This window comes from Paroedura picta, chromosome 3, assembly GCF_049243985.1.
Source record: "Paroedura picta isolate Pp20150507F chromosome 3, Ppicta_v3.0, whole genome shotgun sequence".
Lineage (NCBI taxonomy): Eukaryota > Metazoa > Chordata > Lepidosauria > Squamata > Gekkonidae > Paroedura > Paroedura picta.
In genome coordinates, this window is record NC_135371.1 from 103314399 (window position 1) to 103338297 (window position 23899).

General features: G+C 42.9%; 1 protein-coding gene across 1 annotated transcript; it reads left to right on the forward strand.

The window, feature by feature from the left end:
* The first annotated feature begins 289 nt into the window (after window positions 1-289).
* Window positions 290-23501, forward strand: STC2 (stanniocalcin 2). The gene is made up of 4 exons (XM_077327034.1): window positions 290-712; window positions 2714-2856; window positions 10377-10588; window positions 19769-23501. Exons 1-4 carry the CDS (start codon window positions 562-564, stop codon window positions 20160-20162), a joined length of 900 nt encoding a protein of 299 aa, XP_077183149.1. The 5' UTR covers window positions 290-561; the 3' UTR covers window positions 20163-23501.
* The last annotated feature ends 398 nt before the right edge of the window (window positions 23502-23899 follow it).

Genomic DNA, 23899 nt, shown 5'->3' on the forward strand with positions numbered 1-23899 from the left:
GTCTGCTGCACAATCACAGTATTACGTACAATCACAGCAAGAAGTACGGCGATGGAACAACTCCGGGGTCTTTGCCCCTGCAACAACTTGCGGGGGGGGGGGGCGGCTCCTGTTTTAACAACTTTTCTTTTTTGTTTGCAAGCCTTTTGTTTTGATCTGATTGCTTCACCGCAATCGCTCTTTGCACACTTTTGCAACCTGCTGCTCTTTGCAGCGAGTTCAGCTCCCAAAATATAGTTGCTCGCAGGATTGTGTAGTAGCGTGTAGGTCCCGCCCCCTGAGCGTGGTGTCAGAGCGAAATAGAAGCTCCGGTTGGTCGGGTCGGCGGGCAACATCTGCTCGACGCCTTCATTCAAGTGACACCAGAGCTTCCAGGGATATTTGAGGCACCATCCTTTCCCTTTCCCGGCCACTTCTAGCACTTGGACCCGCTCTCCTCGTCCGCCCTGAGTGCTGCAGCCCGGACCCGGCGAGCTCGCGACAGCTTAGCCCTTTTTGCAAAGAGGCGAGAAGTGAGAGGGGGCGAGGCCTTCAAGCGGCGTGGGTTGGAGAACCAGAACCATGTGTGCAGAGTGGTTTGGGAGCTTAGTTACCGTGGCGTTGATCTTTGCAAGCTTTAAGTCGACCGTGGGCACAGAAGCCACCAATCCACCGGACGGTGCCCAAGACAGAGCCCCTCACCAAAAAGGGCGGCTGTCTTTGCAAGACACAGGTATATGCGCGCGCGCGTGTGTGTTTGTGTGTGTGTCTGTGTGCATTGATGTATAGTTCTAACCCCCGGATGCATTTTCGCTAGGAATCCTATATCTGGCCTGAGACGAGCATCGTTCTTGCACGAAGAGGGGCGACAAGCCCCAAATCATAGTGAGAACAGAGAGATGCTTCCCGGCTGCTTCGGGAGCTCTCTTGCCAAGCACGTGTTCCCCCATTTGAACTCCGGAGGCAGGCGCCTGGCCGCTCTTCCAGCCTGCCAAGTGCCTTAAATGGGCAAAAGAAACCCAGCACAGGTATTAATCTAGCCTCAGTGTGAAAGTTAGAGCGAGGGGTAATTATGAACGGAGAGCACCGGCTTCTTTATGATCCTTAGCACAGAAACAAAGACTTTAATAACCAGGAACACGGGAGCGCCTTGCCTTCCTTGGCGTGTTGCAAAACTGGTCAGCTTGGCGGCTTTAACGTTCTCCGTGATTCCGGAGGCAAAATCGGAGGAGGGGAGCGTTTGCTAGAGCAAAAGATGCTGCCGGGACACCGGTTAAGCTGGCGACTGCTAAGGGGGAAAGAACGCTTTAAACGTGCAGAGGTCAGTGCAAGTGAGCCGAACTGCGAAATCCCCTTTTCTGCCGAGAGAAGAATGCCATGATGTCGCTGGTCAAGGAGGTTTTTGTTCTTCTCCTTTCTGTGACCCTTTTGATGCGCTTTATGCGCAGAAGATATGGTGCAATGTCCCTTCCTTGGAAGAAAGGGGAAGTAAGAAGCAGAGGGATGTAGTCGCCCTACACACACGCACACAATTCGGCTGTGTCTCTGCTGGCTGTTGTGAGCCTTTCCCTAAATGCACACACTGGCAGGAATGCACCACTGCCCATTAGAGACTGCCACGTGTGAATCACAGCTCTGTGCCGTTCTCAGGATGCTTGAGCCAGGAGGACATGTGATCCAAACCCTTCCTTTCCCACTGGTGCCAACACAAGCACTACAGCTGGGCGCCTGGATGCACATGCACACCCCCAGCTCCAAGTGGCACACTTATACAACACTCGACAAAGAGCCCCTTTCCCCCATTTTCTGTGCATAGTTTCCCTTGTGTTTATATAAAATACCACATAAAGATGATCCCCCACAAACAGAAAGGAGATAGAACTGCTACCCATGGTGACTTTCATTCACCCTTGTCCAAGCATGTGCTGTTTAAAATACAGGAAAACTTCTGTCTATGGTCTTTAATTTACACTGTACGAGCTTTCTTTGCAGGATATTAAGCCTAAGGCTGGCTTGCACTCTGCCTTTGTCTCGGTTCTCTTTTTCTTTCGTGAATTCATATAAAATTGGGGGGGGGGATGTACTGAGATTTGATGCGAGGGAGAAGGGCACTCAGCAATCTCATCCTTAGCTCAGTTTGTCTGCAGCTTCTCCGTTGGGTTCCTTGTATGTAAAAGAAAGTTAATTCATGAAATGGTTTATATAAGGTATGTACTTTGATTCATGCAATATCTGGTGGAGCTGCACGTTTCAGAAATAATGTATTTCTGAAGGAGAAAAGAAAAACAGATTGACTGCAGGCTCATATGCCTGAATGTTAAAAAGTTGGCTTTTATTGTAACTGCACAATTACCAGGTAGCAAACACCTTATATATCACACAGCCTACCCTCATGACAGTGCTGTAAAAATCCAAGGAATGTGATACTGAACAGTGCATCAAAAATTATTTATTTATTTTTATTTCTTATTGACTTTATACCCCACCCCTCCCAACATGTCGGCTCAGGGCAACTTACCCAAAAAAAGGCACAGTAGCCTAATACAGTAAAATAGTAAAATCAATACTTCCCTCAATTAAAGATAAAACAGCATTAAAACCATTAAAAATGTTTTAACAAAGAGATTTTGTCCTGCATCAGGGATGCTGGGAGGGGGGGCTTGGCTTCAGTGATTTGGTGGACATGTGCTTGCAAAATTTTTAGAAATTGACTGTGATGGTTATTCATTTTCAGCCGAAATCCAGCACTGCCTGGTCAATGCTGGTGATGTGGGATGTAGTGTGTTTGAGTGTTTTGAAAACAACTCCTGTGAAATCCGAGGATTACATGAGATCTGTATGACATTCCTTCACAATGCTGGAAAATTTGACGCCCAGGTAAGCGTAACAAAACTGAAAAGTGTAACAGTGAGACCAGTGGACTTAGAAGTTGCTAATGTTGAATTAAAAAGGGTTTCTTCATTGCTTTAACCCAATTATCTCTCTTTATGCGGATTAATTTCTGTCTTAACATAGTGCTTAGAAATGTCTTTCTAACACTCTATCTCAGCATCATCATTCACTCTTCCTCTTTTTTTTTAGCATCCAAACACATGTGCAATATATTGATACCAAGTCTCACCAATTGGAAAATGAGGCCAAATAGGAGTACTGGTAGTTGAAAATTATGTTATTATTAAGCCTAATAAAACTAAATACTTGCTGTGCTAAAGACCTAACCCAGCCTACTTGGCTACCCATTGCTTGTTGAGAACACAAAGATATGCCAGAGGATGACCCCTTTTTTGTCCCCTTGAACAATTCTAATTGATGAGGCTCACAATGACTTAAGCATGCACTGGAGAAGCAGATAGAGTAGAGGTCCTGTTGCTGAAGAGACAAGCCAACGTTTAGTTGTATTTTAAAAAATAAAACAATTGCTTACCTGTTAAGTAGTGGGAACTGCTGTAAAACCAGTATAAAAACTTATAACTTAATTTGATTTCATCCTGGATTCACAGATCTTAGTACTGTGTGGATAGAATTGTCCAAAACATTTTGACTCCTGAATCAAAGGACATCTTTAATGTAGTGAACATTTTAATAGTAAATTAAGTAGCTAACTGTGTTGCCCTGACCTGGATGGGCTCGGCTGCCCCAGTCCTGTCAGGTCCTAGAAGTTAAGAAAGTCCAGGAGTTGCTACACAGAAGCAGAAAAACCCTGTAAATTAGCTGTGACTTGATAGCGCTTTTGACCACCACCACACTGCCATAAGAGCCAGTTAAGAGTGGCAGCCTCTAATCTGGAGAGCTGGGTTTGATCTCTCATTCCTCCACATGCAGTCAGCTGGGTGACAGCACAGTTTTCTCAGAGCTCTCTCAGCCTCACCTGCCGCACAGGTGGTCTGCTGTAGGGAGAGGAGGGATAGGCGATTGTAAACCAATTTGGGTAGTGAAAAGCGGAGTATAAAAAACTAGTTCTTTAATACCAACTGAATTCTACTACTCCTGGTAGGAGCCACAGAGTTCTGTTCATCTTAAGGACATGATCCTGAAGGCAGGGCTGCTCACATCACTGAGGAGTCTCCCAATATGGATGTACATTCTACCGGAGACGAGCTCCTCAGTCCAACCACAGCATGCTGGTTATGCTTTGCCAAAAAATAAATCTGGCACACTTTCTGTGATTCCAATAAATGTCAGCAGGTGAATACTAGACTTTAAAGGCTTCCTATGAAACAGCCCATCTCTACTAGTTCAGCAGTGGAACAGGGTGCCTAAGGAGGTGGTGAGCTCCCCCTCACTGGCAGTCTTCAAGCAAAGGTTGGATACACACTTTTTTGGATGCTTTAGGATGCTTTGGGCTGATCCTGCGTTGAGCAGGGGGTTGGACTAGATAGCCTGTATGGCCCCTTCCAACTCTATGATTCTATGATTCTATTGCTGCCTTTTTTAAAGCTATACTTTGGCTCTCCACCAGAGTCAAGTGCATTCCTTAGACAGTGTGTGGTATTAAGTTTGCCTCCTTTGTTTTCTCTCCCAGCCATTTGTGCATCACTGAAGCATCCTGTTATTATGTCTTACACTCCCATTTCAACCAGGAGGGAAGGAGAACATTACTGATAGGCCAGTGGCATTTTGCTTCACTAGGCAGTTTTCAGACTATGTGTTTATGTGTGTGTTTGCTAAAGATTGCAACCCTAGGTTAGCAATGCTTTACTTTGTGTATTAGGAGGGAGAGCTGTCTCGCAGACAGAGGAGTTCTGTTCATTTGGGGCACAAGGAGATCCTTTCCTTTGAAAGCAGTTCTTTCTAGCAATACTAGATCGTATTTCCTGGACATGTAAGGATGTCTGTTTCCCTTCACAATTATTGGTAGTGGCTGTCCATTCACTGCTTTTGAGACACGTTTGCCTTAATCCTTTTCTTGGTCTTTTTTTTTTTTAAGGGAACAAAAAATTCTCATTTTCCATTATGGGATTTGAGGTATTTTCTATGTATTCAAATATCACTAGGATGCTGCCCGGCTACCTCCTGAGTGAGGATTGCATCATCCTCATTATTTTTAAAGTTGTTCTAATTTTTCCTACTGCAAAAGATAGGCTGTACGCACCTGTAAAGAGTTGCACCCTTTTAAGCTCATTAACATCAGCTGATTTAGAAGAGCATAACTCTTCATAGGATGGCACTATGATAGAAATTGATGTTGATGCCATAGTCATCAAAGAGCCTCACTTCCCCACCTCCCATGTTGTTTAAGACTATGAATTTCTGTTGCAAAGAAAGGCAAAACACATTATCTTTAACAAAATAACCATTTCAGTCTCAAAATAAATCAAAACTATAGAGAAGCAGGTAGACTGAAGCAGAAGAACAACAAACAGAAGCAGAGTTTAAAACACCTGGTTTCTAAAAGATACTAGGCAAACCTTCTCTGAAGAAGGCACTGTAGAGCTGTGTTGTCACAGCACTCCCTCTTGCTTTGGTTCTTATGAAACAAGACAATGTCTTCACTGAAGATCTTAGAGTAGGGGGAAAGATTCCGTAGGCGTACAAACAGACCTGCCTGCCCTGGGTGCTGCCACCCAGCACAAAGTTCTTGAAGCTGGACATGCTGCACCTTGCCTCCAGCTACATCACCCACAGTTCCAGGAAACCTGGGGAAGGATGAATGAATGAGCCCAAGTTATCAACTCTACTGAAGGAAGAAGGAAAGAAAATATATTCTGTTTCCAAACTTCACGACCAATCCCCCTGCAAGAAGTGAAATTGAAAATGCAAGAAGCCAAACTCAAGCTTCCTTTTAGTCATTTCCAGGGTGGCAAGCTCGCTCTTAAAGAGATGGGAATACCAGAGCATCTTATTTGTCTCTTGAGAAATTTATATGCAGGCCAAGAAGCAACAGTGAGAACTGAACATGGAATCACTGACTGGTTCAAAATTGAGAAAGGAGTTCGGCAAGGCTGTATACTGTCGCCTTGCCTATTTAACTTGTATGGAGAGCACATCATGAGAAATGCGGGATTAGAGGAGTCACAAATTGGGATCAAGATTGCAGGGAGAAATATCAACAACCTCAGATATGCAGATGATACCACTCTAATGGCAGAAAGTGAAGAGGAACTAAAGAACCTGTTGATGCGGGTGAAGGAGGAGAGTGCAAAAGTTGGCTTGAAACTCAACATCAAGAAAACAAAGATCATGGCATCCGGCCCTCTCAATTCCTGGCAAATAGATGGGGAAGAAATGGAGATAGTGACAGATTTTATTTTCCTGGGCTCCAAGATCACTGCAGATGGGGACTGCAGCAAAGAAATTAAAAGACGCTTGCTCCTGGGGAGGAAAGCTATGGCAAATCTAGACAGCATCCTAAAAAGCAGAGACATCACCCTGCCAACAAAAGTGCGTTTAGTCAAGGCTATGGTATTCCCAGTTGCAATGTATGGCTGCGAGAGTTGGACCATAAGGAAGGCAGAGCGTCAAAGAATTGAGGCTTTTGAACTCTGGTGCTGGAGAAGACTCTTGCGAGTCCCTTGGACTGCAAGGCGAACAAACCGGTCAGTCCTAGAGGAGATCAACCCTGACTGCTCTTTAGAAGGCCAGATCCTGAAGATGAAACTCAAATACTTTGGCCACCTCATGAGAAGGAAGGACTCCCTGGAGAAGAGCCTAATGCTGGGAGCGATCGAGGGCAAAAGAAGAAGGGGACGACAGAGAATGAGGTGGCTGGATGGAGTCACTGAAGCAGTAGGAGCAAACTTAAATGGACTCCGGGGAATGGTAGAGGACAGGAAGGCCTGGAGGATCATTGTCCATGGGGTCGCGATGGGTCGGACACGACTTCGCACATAACAACAACAACAAGCTCGCTCATTCCTCCTTTTTTTGGATTTCTTCAGATCAAACTTACTTTAAAGGCAGAAGAGCCGACCAGACTCTGTTTTTCCTGATCATTTGGCAACCTGTATTGGTGCATTAGGTTAAAAATCGGAATTGAGCACTGCAGCATTAAAGGAAAGATACTTCTGTTTCCATAAAAATGGAGGAGAGATAATTTACACTGATTCTACCTTCAGCCACCATGCCATATCCCGTAGGGGCTTTCCTCTGCTTTCTGGGGGAAGCATAGAGGTGGAGGAGGAAGGTTGAGGTGCAGAAGCCAATTTTTTCATGGCTAATTAGATCTAAGCTACGGAGCAGGGGCCTCTAATCTTACAGAAACTATGGACATTTTGGGAATTAGCATCTCCGTGTAATGGCTGACGCATGTGTACACACACACACACACATATATGCAGTAGGAATTGCTCTAAATCACAGAGAAGGTGTTTACACTGCAACCCAGTAATTCTCCCTCTCCTCTATGGTGATAAGCAGGAATAAGACTGTTTCACCTTGATTTTAAAAACCTTTATTGGGTCACCTTTTATCATTTTCCCCCAAAACCCAAAGATTCCTAAATGCTTCAAGAGCTTACTGCAGCTCAAAACAATGGTGCCACTGCCTTGCCTCTTTCTGCAGGGTCCCAAAGTTTCTTTTAAAACCTGGTTTTTAAATTCATAGACCAATTTCATGCCCAATCGTGTCAACTTCTACTGTAATTATTCAGTAAACTGAAAAGGGTGGAATGGTGATCCAGTTCCTAATGGTCAGCATACTTAAACAAATTCAAAATTCAGAGAATCTATGGTCATTTTTAATATGTGCCATTTATTATCCATTTATCTCCCTGAACTGAGATACTGTTTCATTTATGGTCACCTTGTCTCACTGAGCTGTGCATAGGAAATTTTATTTATATTCTGCTTGACTCACTGAGATTTGTAAAATCAAACAGGTAGAATGGAGATGGCCTGATGCAGACTTGATTCAAGTGTATAATGCTAAACACATTTCAAGTTGCACAAATTACAACCATCCTGTGAAGTAGGTGAGAATTCCAGTAAGGACTTGAACCTCGGTTTCTTATGTCCAGTGCTATAGTTACAAACTTGTTGAGTGGAAGAATAGCTAACTAGGTTTTCTGTTCCAATAGCTGTTGGTGTAGTATGAAATATCTTTTATGTGGTCTATCCCAATGTAGCCTGCACAGCAGGTCTTATAACATGTCTTGTTAAATTCCAGAGTTGAGCAGTATGAAAATGTATGCTGTCTATTACTTGTTAGGGTAGTCAATATGTTCTACATATTGTAATCTTATCCATTTGGTACTTCTTAATAATTGTGAAACAGCCTTGGGGGAAGGACTGTCCGACCTCTCCAGGGCCAATCAGGGTGCTGCCAGCTGCACCCTGATTGGCCCTGCCCCTACAGTTCCCGCCCTCCCTCACCAAGCCCTCGCACCTTGCCTCACAGACATGTCTTGCTGCTACAGCCAACCAGGCAGGGACTCCTCCACTCCGCTTGCAGAGCCCCAGGTAAGAGGCCTGCCTGGGGGGGAACGCTTCTCAAAGGCCTGCAAAGGCCTCGCACAGGCCCTGGGTGTGCTTTCCAGGTCTTTGGGAAGCCATCCAGCTGGGGGGGGGGACAGAGCGCTTCCCCAAGGCCTACAAAGACCTCGTGCTGGCCCCAGGTGTGCTTTCAAGGCCTTTGGGGAGCCATGTGGGCGGGAGAGGGAGCGCTTCCCAAAGGCCTTGCACAGGCTCCGGGTGTGCTTTCCAGGCCTTTGGGGAGCCATTCGGCCGAGGGGGGGTGGGGGGAGAGGGAGCGCTTCCCAAAGGCCTCGCACAAGCCCCGGGTGTGCTTTCAAGGCCCTTGGGAAGCCATCCAGCTGAGGGGGGGTGAGGGGGAGAGGGAGCGCTTCCCAAAGGCCTGCAAAGGCCTCCCACAGGCCCCGTGTGTGCTTTCAAGGCCCTTGGGAAGCCATTCGGCCAAGAGGGGGTGGGGGGGGGAGAGGGAGTATTTCTCAAAGTCCTGGAAAGACCTCGCTGCCACCCTGGGTGTGACCCTTTCAAAGCCCGTTCTTACGAACAGGCTTTGCCAGTAGTATGTAATAAACCTGAAACATTTTTGTGTGCTATACCACTCGTCTTTATTATTTAGAAGTATCGGCATGGCAATTCTGTACAAACACATAATAGACCACTCTCTACTATGCTAAACTGCCCCTATAACAACAACAAAAAATGTCCCCCTAACAAAAAATGCTGGCTTCAGGCTCATAAGGCAAAGATAATAGATCTGAATGTCATCTAACTGCATTCTCAGATGACCTTAAACAGTGACCCTCATAAGTGTGAAATAGCCTGGAAAACAAAATGGAGCCTGTTGGTACTTGGTAGCATACATACGAAAGAGCAAAGTGAAAGTATCTTGTAATTTATCTCCCAGATAGGACCAGAAGAATCTTTGTGACATTCCTAGAAAGATACGGAGATTGGCATCAAGCTGCTGATCAATCCAGAAAAATTAATACTTACACTTCTGGTAGAATGACCAAAGGACACATAAACCAGATCTGCATTGGAAGATGGATCAATATAGGTCCAGCTAGCCAGGATCCTCCAGAATCAACTGGAGTTGAACTCCCACTAGGCCTACGTGAATCTTGCCCAGAATGGGGAGAGACATAACCTGTCAATATCTGGATTAAGGCTCAGTGAGAAATGTTTATCTTCTGTAGCAAATACTTGCAGTCATTAGTTTGTGGTTTGTGTGGTTAATTGTTTTGCCAAAGAGCCTGATCTTTCAACACCAAATGAATATTCTCAGGCACAACTTCATTTTGCATTGCAAGTGTTCTGTGATAATATCAGAGGATGCAGTTGGCAATACTTTTGAAACCCCAAATGGTACAGTCAAGTAACTGCAATCAAAGGAGAATTGCAACTGTTTTCCACATTGTTCCTAATAACTCTCCCCCACATACACACATACTCATTATTGCCCTCTTCCAGTATCTGCTGACCACTTAGCTGGTTATATAGCACTATATTTGTATGTTGTCTTCAGCACTATTGGCTCCATTGTTGTTCTATGCTTGTGACAAATTTAACACAAACATAAAGAGTGAATGGAACTCTGGAGAAGCTACATCTTCAGCAGAATGGAAGGGACCAATTTGAACAGTAAACACATCACAGAATGGCTACTGAAAGTGCTTCATGTGACATGACAGTGCTTTCATGTATGAAAACTTACTATGTAGTTCAACCAGCTGTAGTCTGTGCACCTGTGTAGTCTGTAACATACATCACTGGTGGCCAGTGACATTCACGTGGAGAGCCTGTATTGTGCCTGGGAAGCCTTGTAACTGAATGCCTTACAGACATTTCAGCCCTCCTCCTGTTCGCACATGGAGCAGGCTCTTCCAGTCATTCATGCATCATAACTCCCAGAGGTGAACAAAGGTGTATTATCTTGCATGTTCGGTAGAGATGAAGTACAAGCATGTGTGTTTGTTTCCATCCTTTCTTCAGGGCAAGTCTTTTATTAAAGATGCTCTGAGATGCAAGGCTCATGCCTTACGGCACAGGTTCAGCTGCATCAGTCGCAAGTGCCCGGCCATCAAGGACATGGTCTTCCAGTTACAACGAGACTGCTACGAGAAGCACAATCTTTGCTCTGCAGCTAAAGAGAATGTCCATGTCATTGTGGAGATGATTCACTTCAAAGACTTGCTGCAGCATGAGTAAGTAGGCATCGCATAGAGCTTGGGGCCATGGCCTTGTGGGAGGGAGTCTCACATAGAAAACCTACCTTCTCTACTGCCAGTGGTTCCACTGAATACCGGTGGCATTCCTGCAGGGATGATTTTGCTGCATTTCCAACTTCAGCTTGTGGATCTGAACGTGTACACAGAGCTATTGGGGACAAAATAGCACTACTGCCATTTCCAAACCATTTGTGTGATTTGTTCATTTAAATAAGTCATAGGGCGGGCTCTGCACAAGTAAGATAATGTGTAGCTCCGAAGAAAGAGAGCGTAAAGGAATGTCCTTCCAAACTTAAGAATTCCATGTCAAGTGTAAATGGCATTGCAGAAAGGTGGCCAGCAGCCTTCCCAACTCACTGCCACAAACCTGTTCGGGGTTTCCATTCCCAGGTCTAGATTTACCCCTTTGGACCTGATTGTTGCTGTACACATTCTAGTAAGGTACACCCACATCTGCCTTGGATGTTTTCACATCCCAATTTTGCATTATGTGAATCACCAAAATAAAGTGAGAGAATAAATAAAAAGAGAGAAAATATGGTTGCAACACATACTGCAGGGCAGAATTCAGTAAGTTTTATTGTCTAAGGCAGTGGTCCCCAACCTTTTTATCACCGAGGACCACTCAACGCCTTTTACTGAGGCCTGGGGGGGGGGGGTAGTTTACTCCTCTACTCTCAACCACTACCCTAACGCTCTCTGATCGCTATGGTAATGTTTAAACATCCCTTCAAAATAAGATACAGACACGCCACAACAATGAACATAAGGAACATTTTATTTTCATGGAAATTTTAACTCATGACAATGACAAATCAATGGGAACTCTGAGCTTGTTTCTCTGCAACGAGATAGTCCCATCTGGGAGTGATGGGAGACAATGTCACCTGAAGTGTGTTGTAAAGGGCCGGGGGGGGGAGGCGTCCTTCGGGGCCCACCTCCAATTAGTCGAAGGAGCACATGTGGTCCCCGGCCCACAGGTTGGGGATTGCTAGTCTAAGGCAACCTTTCTCAACTTCTTTACCATTGAGAAACCCCAAAACATTCTCCAGGCATTGAGAAACCTCAGATACGGCATGATCATGCAGAATATGGTTGGGAAGCAAAGCTGTGTTCACCTCCACTCATGGCCCCTCTGCTTCCCACCTCCAGGCTCATTATTGGTCTTGGGAGGGGGGGGGGTAACATGACCATATATGGTCATATCAACTGATAAATGATTAACAGATTTTAAATATATAAATAAAATGATTAACTCCAGGGCCATCAAGAAACCCTAGAGTTTCACAAAACCCTGGTTGAAGTGACCCTAAGTCAAATTCCAGCAGGCTTCCCATGTGACTGTGGATTAAGCTGCTGGTCTGTGTTTATGTAAAACTATATTTCTGGACAAGTATCAATACCCCTAGGGATAATTTCACATTATTCCCAGGATTACAAGCATGATAAATGCAATTCCTGGTTAACTGTAACAGGTGTTCCTAGCGCAACTGGAAATATCAGTTAATAAATCTCTTTATATAACTTCAGTAAACAACATCTCTAAAATTTCACCTCCCTTAACTCATTAAAGTAAGAGATAAAGACACATGTATAACAATATATAGCAGTGGTAGTAGAGGATGCATTGCTATTGTTGAAATAATTGTTACACATTCCCTGGATAGGAACTTGGATTTTAGTTATGAGTGGGAAGAGCATGTCTAGGTATTGGCATTTTTGGTGTATCACATAAAAATCAAGCTAGAATTTCCATTTTTTAAAAAGTTTCATATGTTGTTTCTAGCATTCTGAAACATACAAAACTTGAGGGAAATGCTGCTAGTTTGAAATATGAACACTAATGTGTCATACTAATTTTTGGTATAGCTCATTATAATCATTGTCATAATATTGGGGGGGGGGGGTAGAGAATGACAGTCTTTGCAAACACCATACCTATGCAGAATTATAACAAAAGGTAAACTTTTTGCGACCAGTTGTCACAGTTCTCTAACCTGCCAAGATATGGGTTCAAATACTGTAGTTATCCTTCTGAAATTCTCTAACCTCTTTTTCTTCACTCCAATTCAACAGAGGGTTGCAAGACTGATCCTCTTTGAAGCTAGTAAATTCTGAATGAGGCTGGCTGCTTACTTTTTTGACCAGGTTATGTTTAAAAGGAGTTCAATTTTGTCAGCTTCTGTAGCCTAAACTGTAGACCCATTTGTTAATGGCTTACTGAAATGAACTGTAAAGGGATAGTTCTCCCCCATGGATTGTCCTTTAGTCCTGAGAATAAATATTTAATTGAGGCCTTTGTGCTTAGAGATGAAACTGGCATGAGGGTATTAATTTGCAGATTCTGAAAAGAGAGGCTCATCACATTGTACAGGAATTAGGCACCTTACCTTACTCACTGAATCAACAGATTCATGTTTCCAAGTTATATGTGACAACTGCAGCTTGAAGGGCCCAGTTTGAAAGTTCTGTCGCATGCACTGTTCAATTAAAGTAGATACTGCTCCAGTTCAACTTTTATTGGGGAATGTTCTTTAGTATAAGTAAACTGTTGTTCTGCTGCTGCCAAGAAAGGAATGGTCCTCCAATACTCAGGGAGTTCCTAACTGCCCCCCACCCTTGCATCAGGCCATTTTTACCTCTGAGGTTACGCCTTTCGTACAAAAGTAGAGGCTAGAACTCTTGACTTGTGATTATCCATTTTATTTTTCAGATTTTAGCAGTGCAAGTGACTTTTCAGTATTTCTCTTCAGCCTACATATATACCACCTCTCTGTAGCATCTGGCATTTGTAATACTGGTTATAATGATGTGTTGGGGGAGAAATTGGTACTCTTCTAACCCAAAGCTGACTCACTCACAGGGCTGAGTACAAGGCAGAGAATCACCCCATATGCTAGTCTCCCCAAAGCCATTACAGCCAGTCACGATTTTTCTGAAATGAAAGCTTATATTTTCAGGAATCCATAGGGCAGATACAAGGTGCCATATTCTGTTTGCAATTCCATCTACATGTCATCGGAAAATGAAGAGTCTTGCTGCCATCTGCTCAGTAATATTGGTATTATATTTACTACAGGGCTTGCTCTGTTGGTAACACAAATGCAACAAACACATCCTTACATGCATTTCTGAATGCTTTATGCATGAGCATAATAATATCAACTCATTTTGGATGATGTTGCATCATGCTGCAGCCATACAGGATATGACTCAATTAATTTAAGAACAGGTAGGCCTCTTTTCTTTTTGCTGGCAGATGGCATAGCGCCAGATATGATAAAAGGTTTTGTCTGTGGATCAGACTAGCACAAAACATTTTGTTTTGAGCTTGGTCTGTTTAGCCTGGAGAGAAGACAACAGAGATGATATGATAGCCATCTTCAAGTACTTGAAGGGCTGTAACCTAGAGGACGGAGCAGAGTTGTTTTCTCTTGCCTGAGAAGGTAAGACCAGAACCAATGGGTTGAAATTAATTCAAAATATTTTCAGCTAAACATCCGGAAGACATTCCTGACAGAGTGGCTCCTCAGTGGAACACTATTCCTTAGGAGATGGTGGGGTCTCCTTCCTTGGAAATTTTTAAACAGAGGCTAGATACAATTTAGGCTGATTGAAAGTGGCTGGGCAGAAGGGATTGTGTTTATGCTTGGCTCTTGTAGCCGTTGGTTGTGTTCCCAGGAAAATTACGATTGCCACTTTTGAGTCAGGAGGCAAATTTTCAAGACAAGAGATGGAACAGAGATGGTCTGCCATTGCCTACGTCTGCCTAAAAGCCCTGGGCTTTCCTGTGGTCTCCCACTAAGTAATAATGAAGGCTGACTCTGCTTAACTTTGGCGATCTTACAAGATCGGACTAGCTTGAACCATTCAAATCATGGCTAATTAGGGTTGGGAAATACCTGGACATTTTTGCCATGCAGCCTGTAGAGGGCAGGGTTGAGATGGAGGGAGCACAACAGGTTATAATCCCATAGAGTCCAGCCTCCAAAGCAGCCATTTGCTCTGTCATCCGGAGATCAGTAGTAATTCCAGACTTCCAGGCCTGCACCTGAAGGTTGGCAACCCTGTGAAAATAGAACGTTTGAAAAACTTTCCAAATTACCATGTAGAAAATCTGGATATTTTCAAGATGCATTTGCAACAAGTCAACGGCCATTGCCACACGCAGATTTCTCCCAAGCTTTCTTCTCAGGAAGGTGTTTTTAGCAGAGATCTTAGCCCTGGGTATTTTCCACAGAGTGGTGAGATCTAGGTGCAGTGTTTAAAGAAAAACCCAAACATTAGATTTTCAGAATACTCCTACTATTCTAGACAGGAGAGGAAGCAATCTTTCTCTTCTCTTCCTCCTTTGTTTAGGACTTTGGATTAAATAACAGTACATATACAGTTGTGCAATGCTTTGCTTAAGTGTGGGGGATTTTCTGGCTGGCCCAAGCCAGCCAATGATGAGTTTGTAGCCTGAGGAATGAGATCAAATCATTACCAGAGTACAAGTTAACCATAAGTACATATTACATGTTCTCACAAGAATCCATATACAGCAGTGCTTTCAGCTCTGTAGGAAACTGCCTCCTTTCACGTGGGAAGAGAGGATTGCTTAACATTTAGCATCCCTCGTCTTCATTAATAAATCAGAGGAATGATGACAGGAGGTGATTGGCAGCACAAAGGACTCCCCCCCCCCCACACACACACAGAGAGACACACAAAGCACGCACTACAACAATTACCAAGATTATCTTAATAAAAAAAAAAACAATTACCAGGATTGTCAGTGCTGATGAGTCCAGATTTTCCAACAGTAATTTCTCCAAGCCACATTTGTATGTTCAAGGCTTATGTATGTTCAATGTACTAGAACAGTGGTTCCCAACCTTTTTATCACCGGGGACCGATCAATGCTTGACAATTTTACTGAGGCCCAGGGGGGTAGTCTTTTGCTGAGGGACGTCGCTGCCGCCTGAGCCCCTGCTCCACTTGCTTTCCCGCCGGTGCCCCTGATTCCTGCTGCCCGTTGGGGGTGCTGCCAGCAGCAGCTGTGCAGTACCACGCCGAGGGGGAGCCCCAGCAATGGCAGCCGCTGGAGAGCACCAAAAGTGAGCTGGCGGCAGAGTGGCAGGGCAGCCCCTGAGGGAGGAGGATGAGGAGGACCCGCGACCCGGTGCCGACTGATCCACGAACCGGTCCTGGTCTCCGGACTGGGGGTTGGGGACCACTGTACTAGAATTCTACCCTTTAACCCAGGGGTCGTTAAACCCCGGTTTGCGGCCCAGTACCGGGCCGTGAAGGCCTTGGTACCGGGCCGCCGGCAGCCACGCCTGCCTCTCCCCCCCCCCCCCCAATGAGAAGCTCGGCAGGTTGCGAGCAAAGCCGCCACCAAAGTGCCCGCTTCGCTCGTGACCTGGCTAGCTTCTTGCTGTGAAGGGGGGGGGGAGAGGTAGGTGCGGCTTCTGGCACGCCAGCAGACGTAAAAGTGCATGCGCGGAGCTGCTGCACGTGCGTGTTAGCGCCATCTGCTGGCGAAAATGCACATGCACAGCGCCCAAGCCGCCAGCTCCTCCCTACCCCCGGAGGCGGTCCTCAACCAGAAAAAGGTTGGGGAACACTGCTTTAAACTATAGTTCTGCATATTTAAGTTACCACAGCATGTTGGGCACAGCCTACCCTGATTTGAATTTTGGAAGTGATGCTTTCCAGGGGCCAATTAAATACTGTCTAGCAAATAAATGACTTGGCTGATAATTCTCTTTTTTTTAGATAGTCACAGAATACTAATGCAGTTTCCTAGATGCGGGTATTGTTGTGGAGCTGTATTGGGCATCATTGGGAAGAATTCTGACCCAGAGTTCACTATGCTTATATATATTAGGCTCAGAGACACAAATCCTTTCTACCACCGCCTCCTGTTGTTCATTTCTTGAGGAAATCAGTTGGAGTTTGAAGGAGTTTGTATCATGTTTCCGGTTGGTGGATCCAGGTGTTTCCTGATGTTATTCTCTGCCCTCAACCTGGTAGAATAGCTCGGTTTTATAGGTCTTCTCTAGCTGCTTAAAGTCCCAGATGGCCCTGATTTCTTCAGGTAGAGCATTCCACCAGGCTGGGGCCAAGGGATCCTAAGCAGATTTAAACTGCCTGATCGTAAGGTTTTATTTGAGGGGGGTAATAAAGGAGTGGAGGCAGTCCTGAAGATATCAGAGTCCCAGACCATTTAGGTAAGAGTCAAAACCTTGAATCTAATTCAGTCTCCAATCTGAAGCCCTGTCCTTAACAACTTATATTCACCAATTAAAACGTGCTGGAGATCCCTTCATAGATTTTTCAGAATCTCATCTGATGAGACCTTGATTCTAAAACAATATTGCAACAATTTTATTAGGGATGGAGGTGGATAATGAGTTATTTTTAAAGCTGTTTATGAGTACCTCACCTTAAAATCAAATAAGAACATTGTATTTCATACAATCCTCAACTGGCTTGTCTAGGATTCAAGACTGTTCCCAAGACTTTCAGCTGAGGACATATTCAAGTGGGTAGCCATGTTGGTCTGAAGGAGCACAACAAGAATTGAGTCCAATAGCACCTTTAAGACCAACAAAGATTTATTCAAGGCATGAGCTTTCGAGTGCATGCGCTCTTCAGCCAAAGCAAATTGTGGTAAATTAGTAAACTGTGTCATAATATCCAAATTAAGCCATATGATGCCATATGATAATTCTTTGCTAAAACAGCTAATCCAGGGGTAGTCAAACCGCGGCCCTCCAGATGTCCATGGACTACACTTCCCATGAGCCCCTGCCAGCGGGTGCAGTTTGACTACCCCTGAACTAATCCATTCTTTTGAGTTCAGTTGTAGTTCACAAAAATATTGGAGAAGACTCCAATATTCCATGTTAGTAATTAATGGCAAACACTTTCCCAGTTGAGAAAATAGTTAAAAGAAACTAGTTGCTTGTCCCCATCTGCCTCCACCCAATTGTGGAAGCATCCCTGCAAGTGACAACAGTGCTGGCAACTATCTTGTCCCGAGACCAGAGAGTTAAATTTGAAATTATATTACATATATTACTAACATCACATTAATATGTCCTTGTTGAGTCCAGGTTATGCCATTGTTTTGAGCATTGTAATAACTTGCATTTCTGCAATCTCCCTTTCTTAGTCTCTTCTTGTTCCTTTGCAATAAAGCAGCTACCCTTATTAAATGTCCTGGAAGTTTGAGACTGGGGGTTGTCTGTGTGAAAGAAAAGGTTTGCCCCCCAGTACTGTCATTATCCAGTAGAGGGTGGAAGCAACTAATGATGCGCTCAACTGTTTTGCGTTGAGAGCTATATGTAACCATTGGTGGTGTTTTGTTATTGTCTCTTAGGGGTCTGTCTTCTAACAGGTTTTCTCTTGGTATCCTTCTGGCTTTGTTAATCTGTTTCTTGACCTCATTGGCTAATTGACACTGTTAAACTAAATGACATGATTACTTTCTTCACTTAGAAAATTACTGGTGTGTATTCTGTACAATTCAGGGTACTCAGAAAGGTCACTAGCATTATTCAGTTCAGATCCATGTGAATATTTGGTAGTGTTTATAATACTGTTAGAGAGAGGAGAGAGTCTTTAGAACCAACAACATTCTCATAACACAGATAGATGTTAACAGTTTGTGCCAGTTAACTAGACTTAATACCATTCATCATAGGTGAAAATAACTGTCCTATGAGGCAACATAACCACTAATTGTTTTCCTCACCACTTATGGTATTTTGTCCAGTGTTTAAATCTGGTCAAAATGATATACTTCTTACCTCTCAAATGATCTCATCATGTTTCTAGAAAACCCATATTATAGTTCCTAACAAATATACAATTTAGTGTAGCACTTAGCCAAATCACTGTGTTCCATATCAGGGTGAAACTACACACTGAGTTATTCGCTGTGTTATGTGGTACTACAAATTATCACTATTTGGATGTTGTTGTGCAGGTATTTACCCACTTCTGCAATTGCCATCCAGTGATGTGGAATGGAAGCAAGGATATATGCCATACACAATGTCAGTATAATAAAGGAAAGGAGAAAAGGAAACTTGGCACAGATTGCTATGTTTTGTGGCATCCCATGTTCATTTTAATGTGTAACTATACTTTTATACAGGGGGAATGATGACAAGTCAGTAACAGAGCATATATTTTGGTTCCACTGGGCTCCAGGTTCAATCCCTGGCTTCTCCAAGGAGAAGCAAGTGGTGATTTTTTCTTCTACCTGAGATGCTAAAAAGCTTCTGCCCAGATGATGCTGGGCTAGGAGGACCAGTAATCCTGCATTTATATAAGGCAGGTTAATTTATTACTTCAGTTCTGTTTTCTTCAATGAGAGCAATTATGGAGCCTTATAGACATAACTAGGAGTTGAGCTAGATCAAAGTGGCAATTTATGCTGGTACCCCTTTCCTGCTGCAGATCCTCATCTGGGTGCCCGTTCCTCAAAAAAAGCATTTTGTGAAAATCAGTGAGATGCAAGGGGGGGGGGGGGGAATTGAATTCTGCCATTGGAAGATTTTTCTGGATCCACCCCTGAGTGTATCTCAGTTCAAGTAGTGTCAGCAAGTATAGATAACAAAGCAACACAAAGAGCTACATTAGCCTTCATGCAGGGGGTTCAGCATTTTAGAACTAAACAAAGCCCAGTTCCCTAGTATTATTAGTAAAATCACTGCTTCAAAGCACAAAAACACAAAAAATTATATCTTCAGCAAAAGTAACTCTATATATGTGCACACTTTGCAAGTGCCTGGTGAAGTTCCTCCCTCTGTACACCAGCAAAGTCTGCTGTATTGTTGACCACTAGCCAACCAATGTGATAATCTTAATGGGATTACATTGATGTAAGCAATGGAGGAGAACATAGGACTGAGCAAGCCTGTATAGATTGTGATCAGTGACCAAAAGTGACCACAGACCATGTATGAAATTTTCATAGAGGCCTTGATATACCACATGGTGTTTCTACTTGCCTGAGACTGCAAAGGCAGAAGGTTCCAAGAACCTGAAGACCATAATGTTTGGCTGATGGGCTGAAGTAATTTTGGTGGGTCACAAGTTAAAATTACCATTTGCTTACATATTAGTGTATAACTTGCTTTTCCATTTTTTCCCCCTTAGACCATATGTCGACTTAGTGAACATCCTGCTCACTTGTGGAGAGGAGGTCAGAGAAGCCCTCACACAGAGTGTCCAGGCACAGTGTGAACAGAATTGGGGGAGCCTGTGTTCTGTCTTGAGCTTCTGCACTTCAGTTCCACAAGAAGATTCTGTTCTGGAACCTGAGAGGAAACCAAATGAAATCTTCAGATTGCCTGCCAGCCAAGGGGATATCATAGCACATCCTGAATCTGACCCCAGGGAGAACTCTCGAAGCACCAGAGGAGAAAGAGGTGGCAGGTTCCCAGTGAATGTTCACACTCATTCTAAAGCTGGGAGCCACAATCCCAAAATAGCCCATGGGATCATTGAACAGGCTGAAGAACTGTCTGAATTCTCTGACATCCGAAGGTGAAAGGAGGAATACAGCCCTTCCTTCCTTCTCCACCAGAAACTTCCTTCATTGAGTCCATCTTCTTATCTAGGGGCATTCCAAAAATATTTACAATATAAAGGGGTGGTGTTAGGCACAGGGCATTGTGGGAAATATGGCCATGTCAGTGTAGGTATCCTAAGCAACAGAGGTAAAGCAATGGCTATTAGTTATTGATTGTATCCAGCAAATTCAGTCTGTAGGTGCAGCAGAATGTCTTCATTTAAATTATTTTATCCCTTCAAAAGAAGATGTGAAGTTAGATGCAGAGAGTGGTGGTGGTTTTTTGTTTATCAGGGACAGAGGATGGACTTGTCTAAATTATCATTTTTCCACTATTTGCTTGATTTCTATGGTAGGTTCAGCTTTTAGTCTCGAGGCAAAAAATCGGTTCTTTGCTGTCAGTCATAGGCCACAAGGTGGTTGTTAAGATGGAGTTTCTCTGTTGGGGAGCTTTCTTTTCAAACTAAAACAATATCTCTGAACTATTTGTTCCTGCCTGGGTAATACCATCTGCCTTAAGTGTCCCTTTAATTGGTTTGTGTGGATCACTGCTAATCATTTCTCCCTATTGTCACAGTCTGTTTAGGAAATCAGGAGATTACATAACCAAATTATGGACAAGATGATAGGATTTTTCAATGGCCCTAGTTTTCATATCAACTTATTTTTCAGCTGACGTTCCAAATACCACCTGGCTTCTAACAAAATCATGTTGCCTAAATATGGGGTATGGATGTTCCACCAACACTTGTTTATATATGCAGTACTTTTTGGGAGTCTTGATGAAAATCTCTTTGTTTTTTCCGGCTACTTATTATCAAGACCATGGAGGTTGGCAAGGGCTTGGGGGGAGGACAGTGTTGCAAGCCTGACTAAAGTGCCAAAGTAATGGTAACCCAAGCACTACAAAATTATTTAACCAGATTAGTGAACTGAAATAAGCTTAGTCTTCCCGACATTGTCCTAAAGACAATTTCTTGAAAATAAAGACACGTTGATTTCTTTTTAAAAAATTTATTTCCTGTAAGGGTGCTTTGGATTACACACTCTGTGATCTAGAATTAATATGACATACTTTACCTTCACTATTCATTGTATCTGTTTGACATTTCCAAAGATCATTCAGGGTGCTACAGGCCTGAACCACTGCACCTGAAAAGGTGGACAGCAAGTAGGTCTTGAACCCTAAGAAGCAGATAATGGGTAAAAGCAAGTATATATAACATTTTAGCATCTCATCAGTAATTTTCCATTAGCAGGAACCTAGTCCAAATGCTCCTTGTATACACTGATCTCCCATGTACAACTGAACCCCTGACCAGTTTAGTGTCGGTAAAGCTCTGGGCATGCATACGGAACAGGCCCTTGGGAACCTTTGGAAAGAACAATCACATAATGGAAAGCCATTCTTGGTTTAAAAAAAAATAGATGAACGCTCCGAGAACAAAAGAGTTGCCAAATCCAGCCAAGACATTTTACATTATTTCTAAGGAAATCAAATTCCAAGTGATAATCCTGTTGTTGCCATTGAAGCAACCAAACAGCTGAGGAACAATGTATGGTCCCCTTGCTAACCTGAAACCTTTTAAAATGATCTGATTGGAGGGTCATTCATGACCAGCTCACTATGTCATCACATGTAGGCAAAAGCCAAGCACACCTGCTAACAGGCACATTTTATTTAAGTTCGATCTTTCATTGGGTCATATGGGAAGCAAAACACACACACACCATCAAATGTCTCTGTCAGCAGATCACCTCAGCATGCATATAATTTATCTTCCTTCATTCTAGAGAGGTAAATATATGTTTCCCCTTTAACTTGAGCAAAGTTAATGGAGTGGAGTTGTAAAAGCCTATTGTTTTCCTCTGTAAAAATTGGATGTATGTGTTCACCTACTGATTCCACATGTTCTTTTATTGTAAATATTTAACATTTCTATTTATTATAGTGTCTCCATTTTAAAAGAATTTTGAGCACTGCTGGCTACGGTAATTTAAATATATGTCAGGACCTGTGTTGTATATATTCATGCCACTAGTATGTTTTTGTTATTGTTTAAAAGCAAGGAAAATATAATTTTATACGTTCCATAATGTTATTGATAGTATAGATGATTTATTTATTGTTAACTTTCATTTTCAACAGATAAGAGTGCATTTAACCTGATAGTTCTATCAAGACATCTGTATAGCCTTATTTCTTTGAAAATTTAAAATAAAATAAATCAGCTGTCTGTTTAAGACACCCAATTATACGTTAACCAACATAACTTTGCATTGCTGATTACAAAAAGAGTTTTGGAGAAATAACCAGAGGTGGTATCTTTTCACTTGTCCCTGCTTTAAATTCTGCTCACATATAGCAAAATTTGTCACAATCCTTAGCAGTGTACTGTTTTATTTAGTCTCAAGTCTCTTGGTCTAGGTTCCTTGTCTGCTTTTTCTTGTTTAACAAGACTTCTTATAGCCTAAACCACAATATACTTTCAAGCCAAGCTCTTATTTACATCCACCTTGAGTTCTCTTTCAAAAATGATAGGAGCAATTTGAGAATTCACATCTTAAATCATGTTTTCAGTGCTGCATTTGAATTTTCCAGGGCGTGAATTTGAGTAAAGAATGACACCTTTGACCTCCAAAATATATCCCTGTTAGTACTGATTCATGTATTTGCATGAGGTTTCAGTTGCTTTTGCTTGCATAACAAATATTCTCCCTCATTCAATATTAGAGGAACATTCTGTTCCATGGGAGCCCAGAACTCTAAAGGCAAAGTGGAAACACCGGAAAACACAGCAATAATTTATAAGAAACTAGAATTTGCTTTAACGCAAATAGGTTTTTAAAAAATTAAAGTTTTGTCTGAAATACTTTTTTCTGCAAATTGAACAGTGGTCAAGTTGTTATGAAAAACCCCTGCATATTTGTATTTTTGTGCCCTTCAAAAAGGGTGAGTGTATCATGCTGGGTTATCAATTTGAAATGCAGAATAGTGTCATTGTTAGTGAGCATACCAAGTTTTCTACATTGAAGTATAGGCTAGTGGGGACTAAACTTGCTGAAATTAAAAAAGAAGAATATCTTGGGATCGTAGTGGATTGCTCAATGAAAGAGCCAAGCCAGTGTGTTGCAGCAGTGAAAAAAGGGGCTTTTACTAAAAAGGATTGCGAATAAAATGGCCAATATTGTAATGCCCCTGTATGGATCTATGATGCACCCTCATTATTATTATTATTATTATTATTATTATTATTATTATTATTATTATTATTATTATTATTCGATTTATTCCCCGCCACTCCCTTGCGGCTCGTGGCAGGTTACAACATCTTAAAACCCCATTAAAAGTCCATTAAAACAATAATTACAGTTTTGACATTATTAGCTAACTAACTAAGATGGCAAGATCGGCTAATCGACTTCCCCCCCTCCCACTCATTTGGAATACTGTGTATAATTCTGCTTATTATACCTCCAAAAGGACATTGCAGAGCTGGAAGAAGTACAGAGGAGGGCAACCAAGATGATTAGGGGGTTGGAGCACCTTCTCTATAAAGAAGAATCTGGGACTTTTCAGTTTAGAAAAGAGACAACCAAGGGGAAACATGATAAGAGATTTGTAAAATAATGCATGGGGTGGAGAGTTGACAAAGAACTTTTTCTCCTTTTCTGAAAACTCTGGAACTCACGGACATCCAAGGAAGCTGATGGAC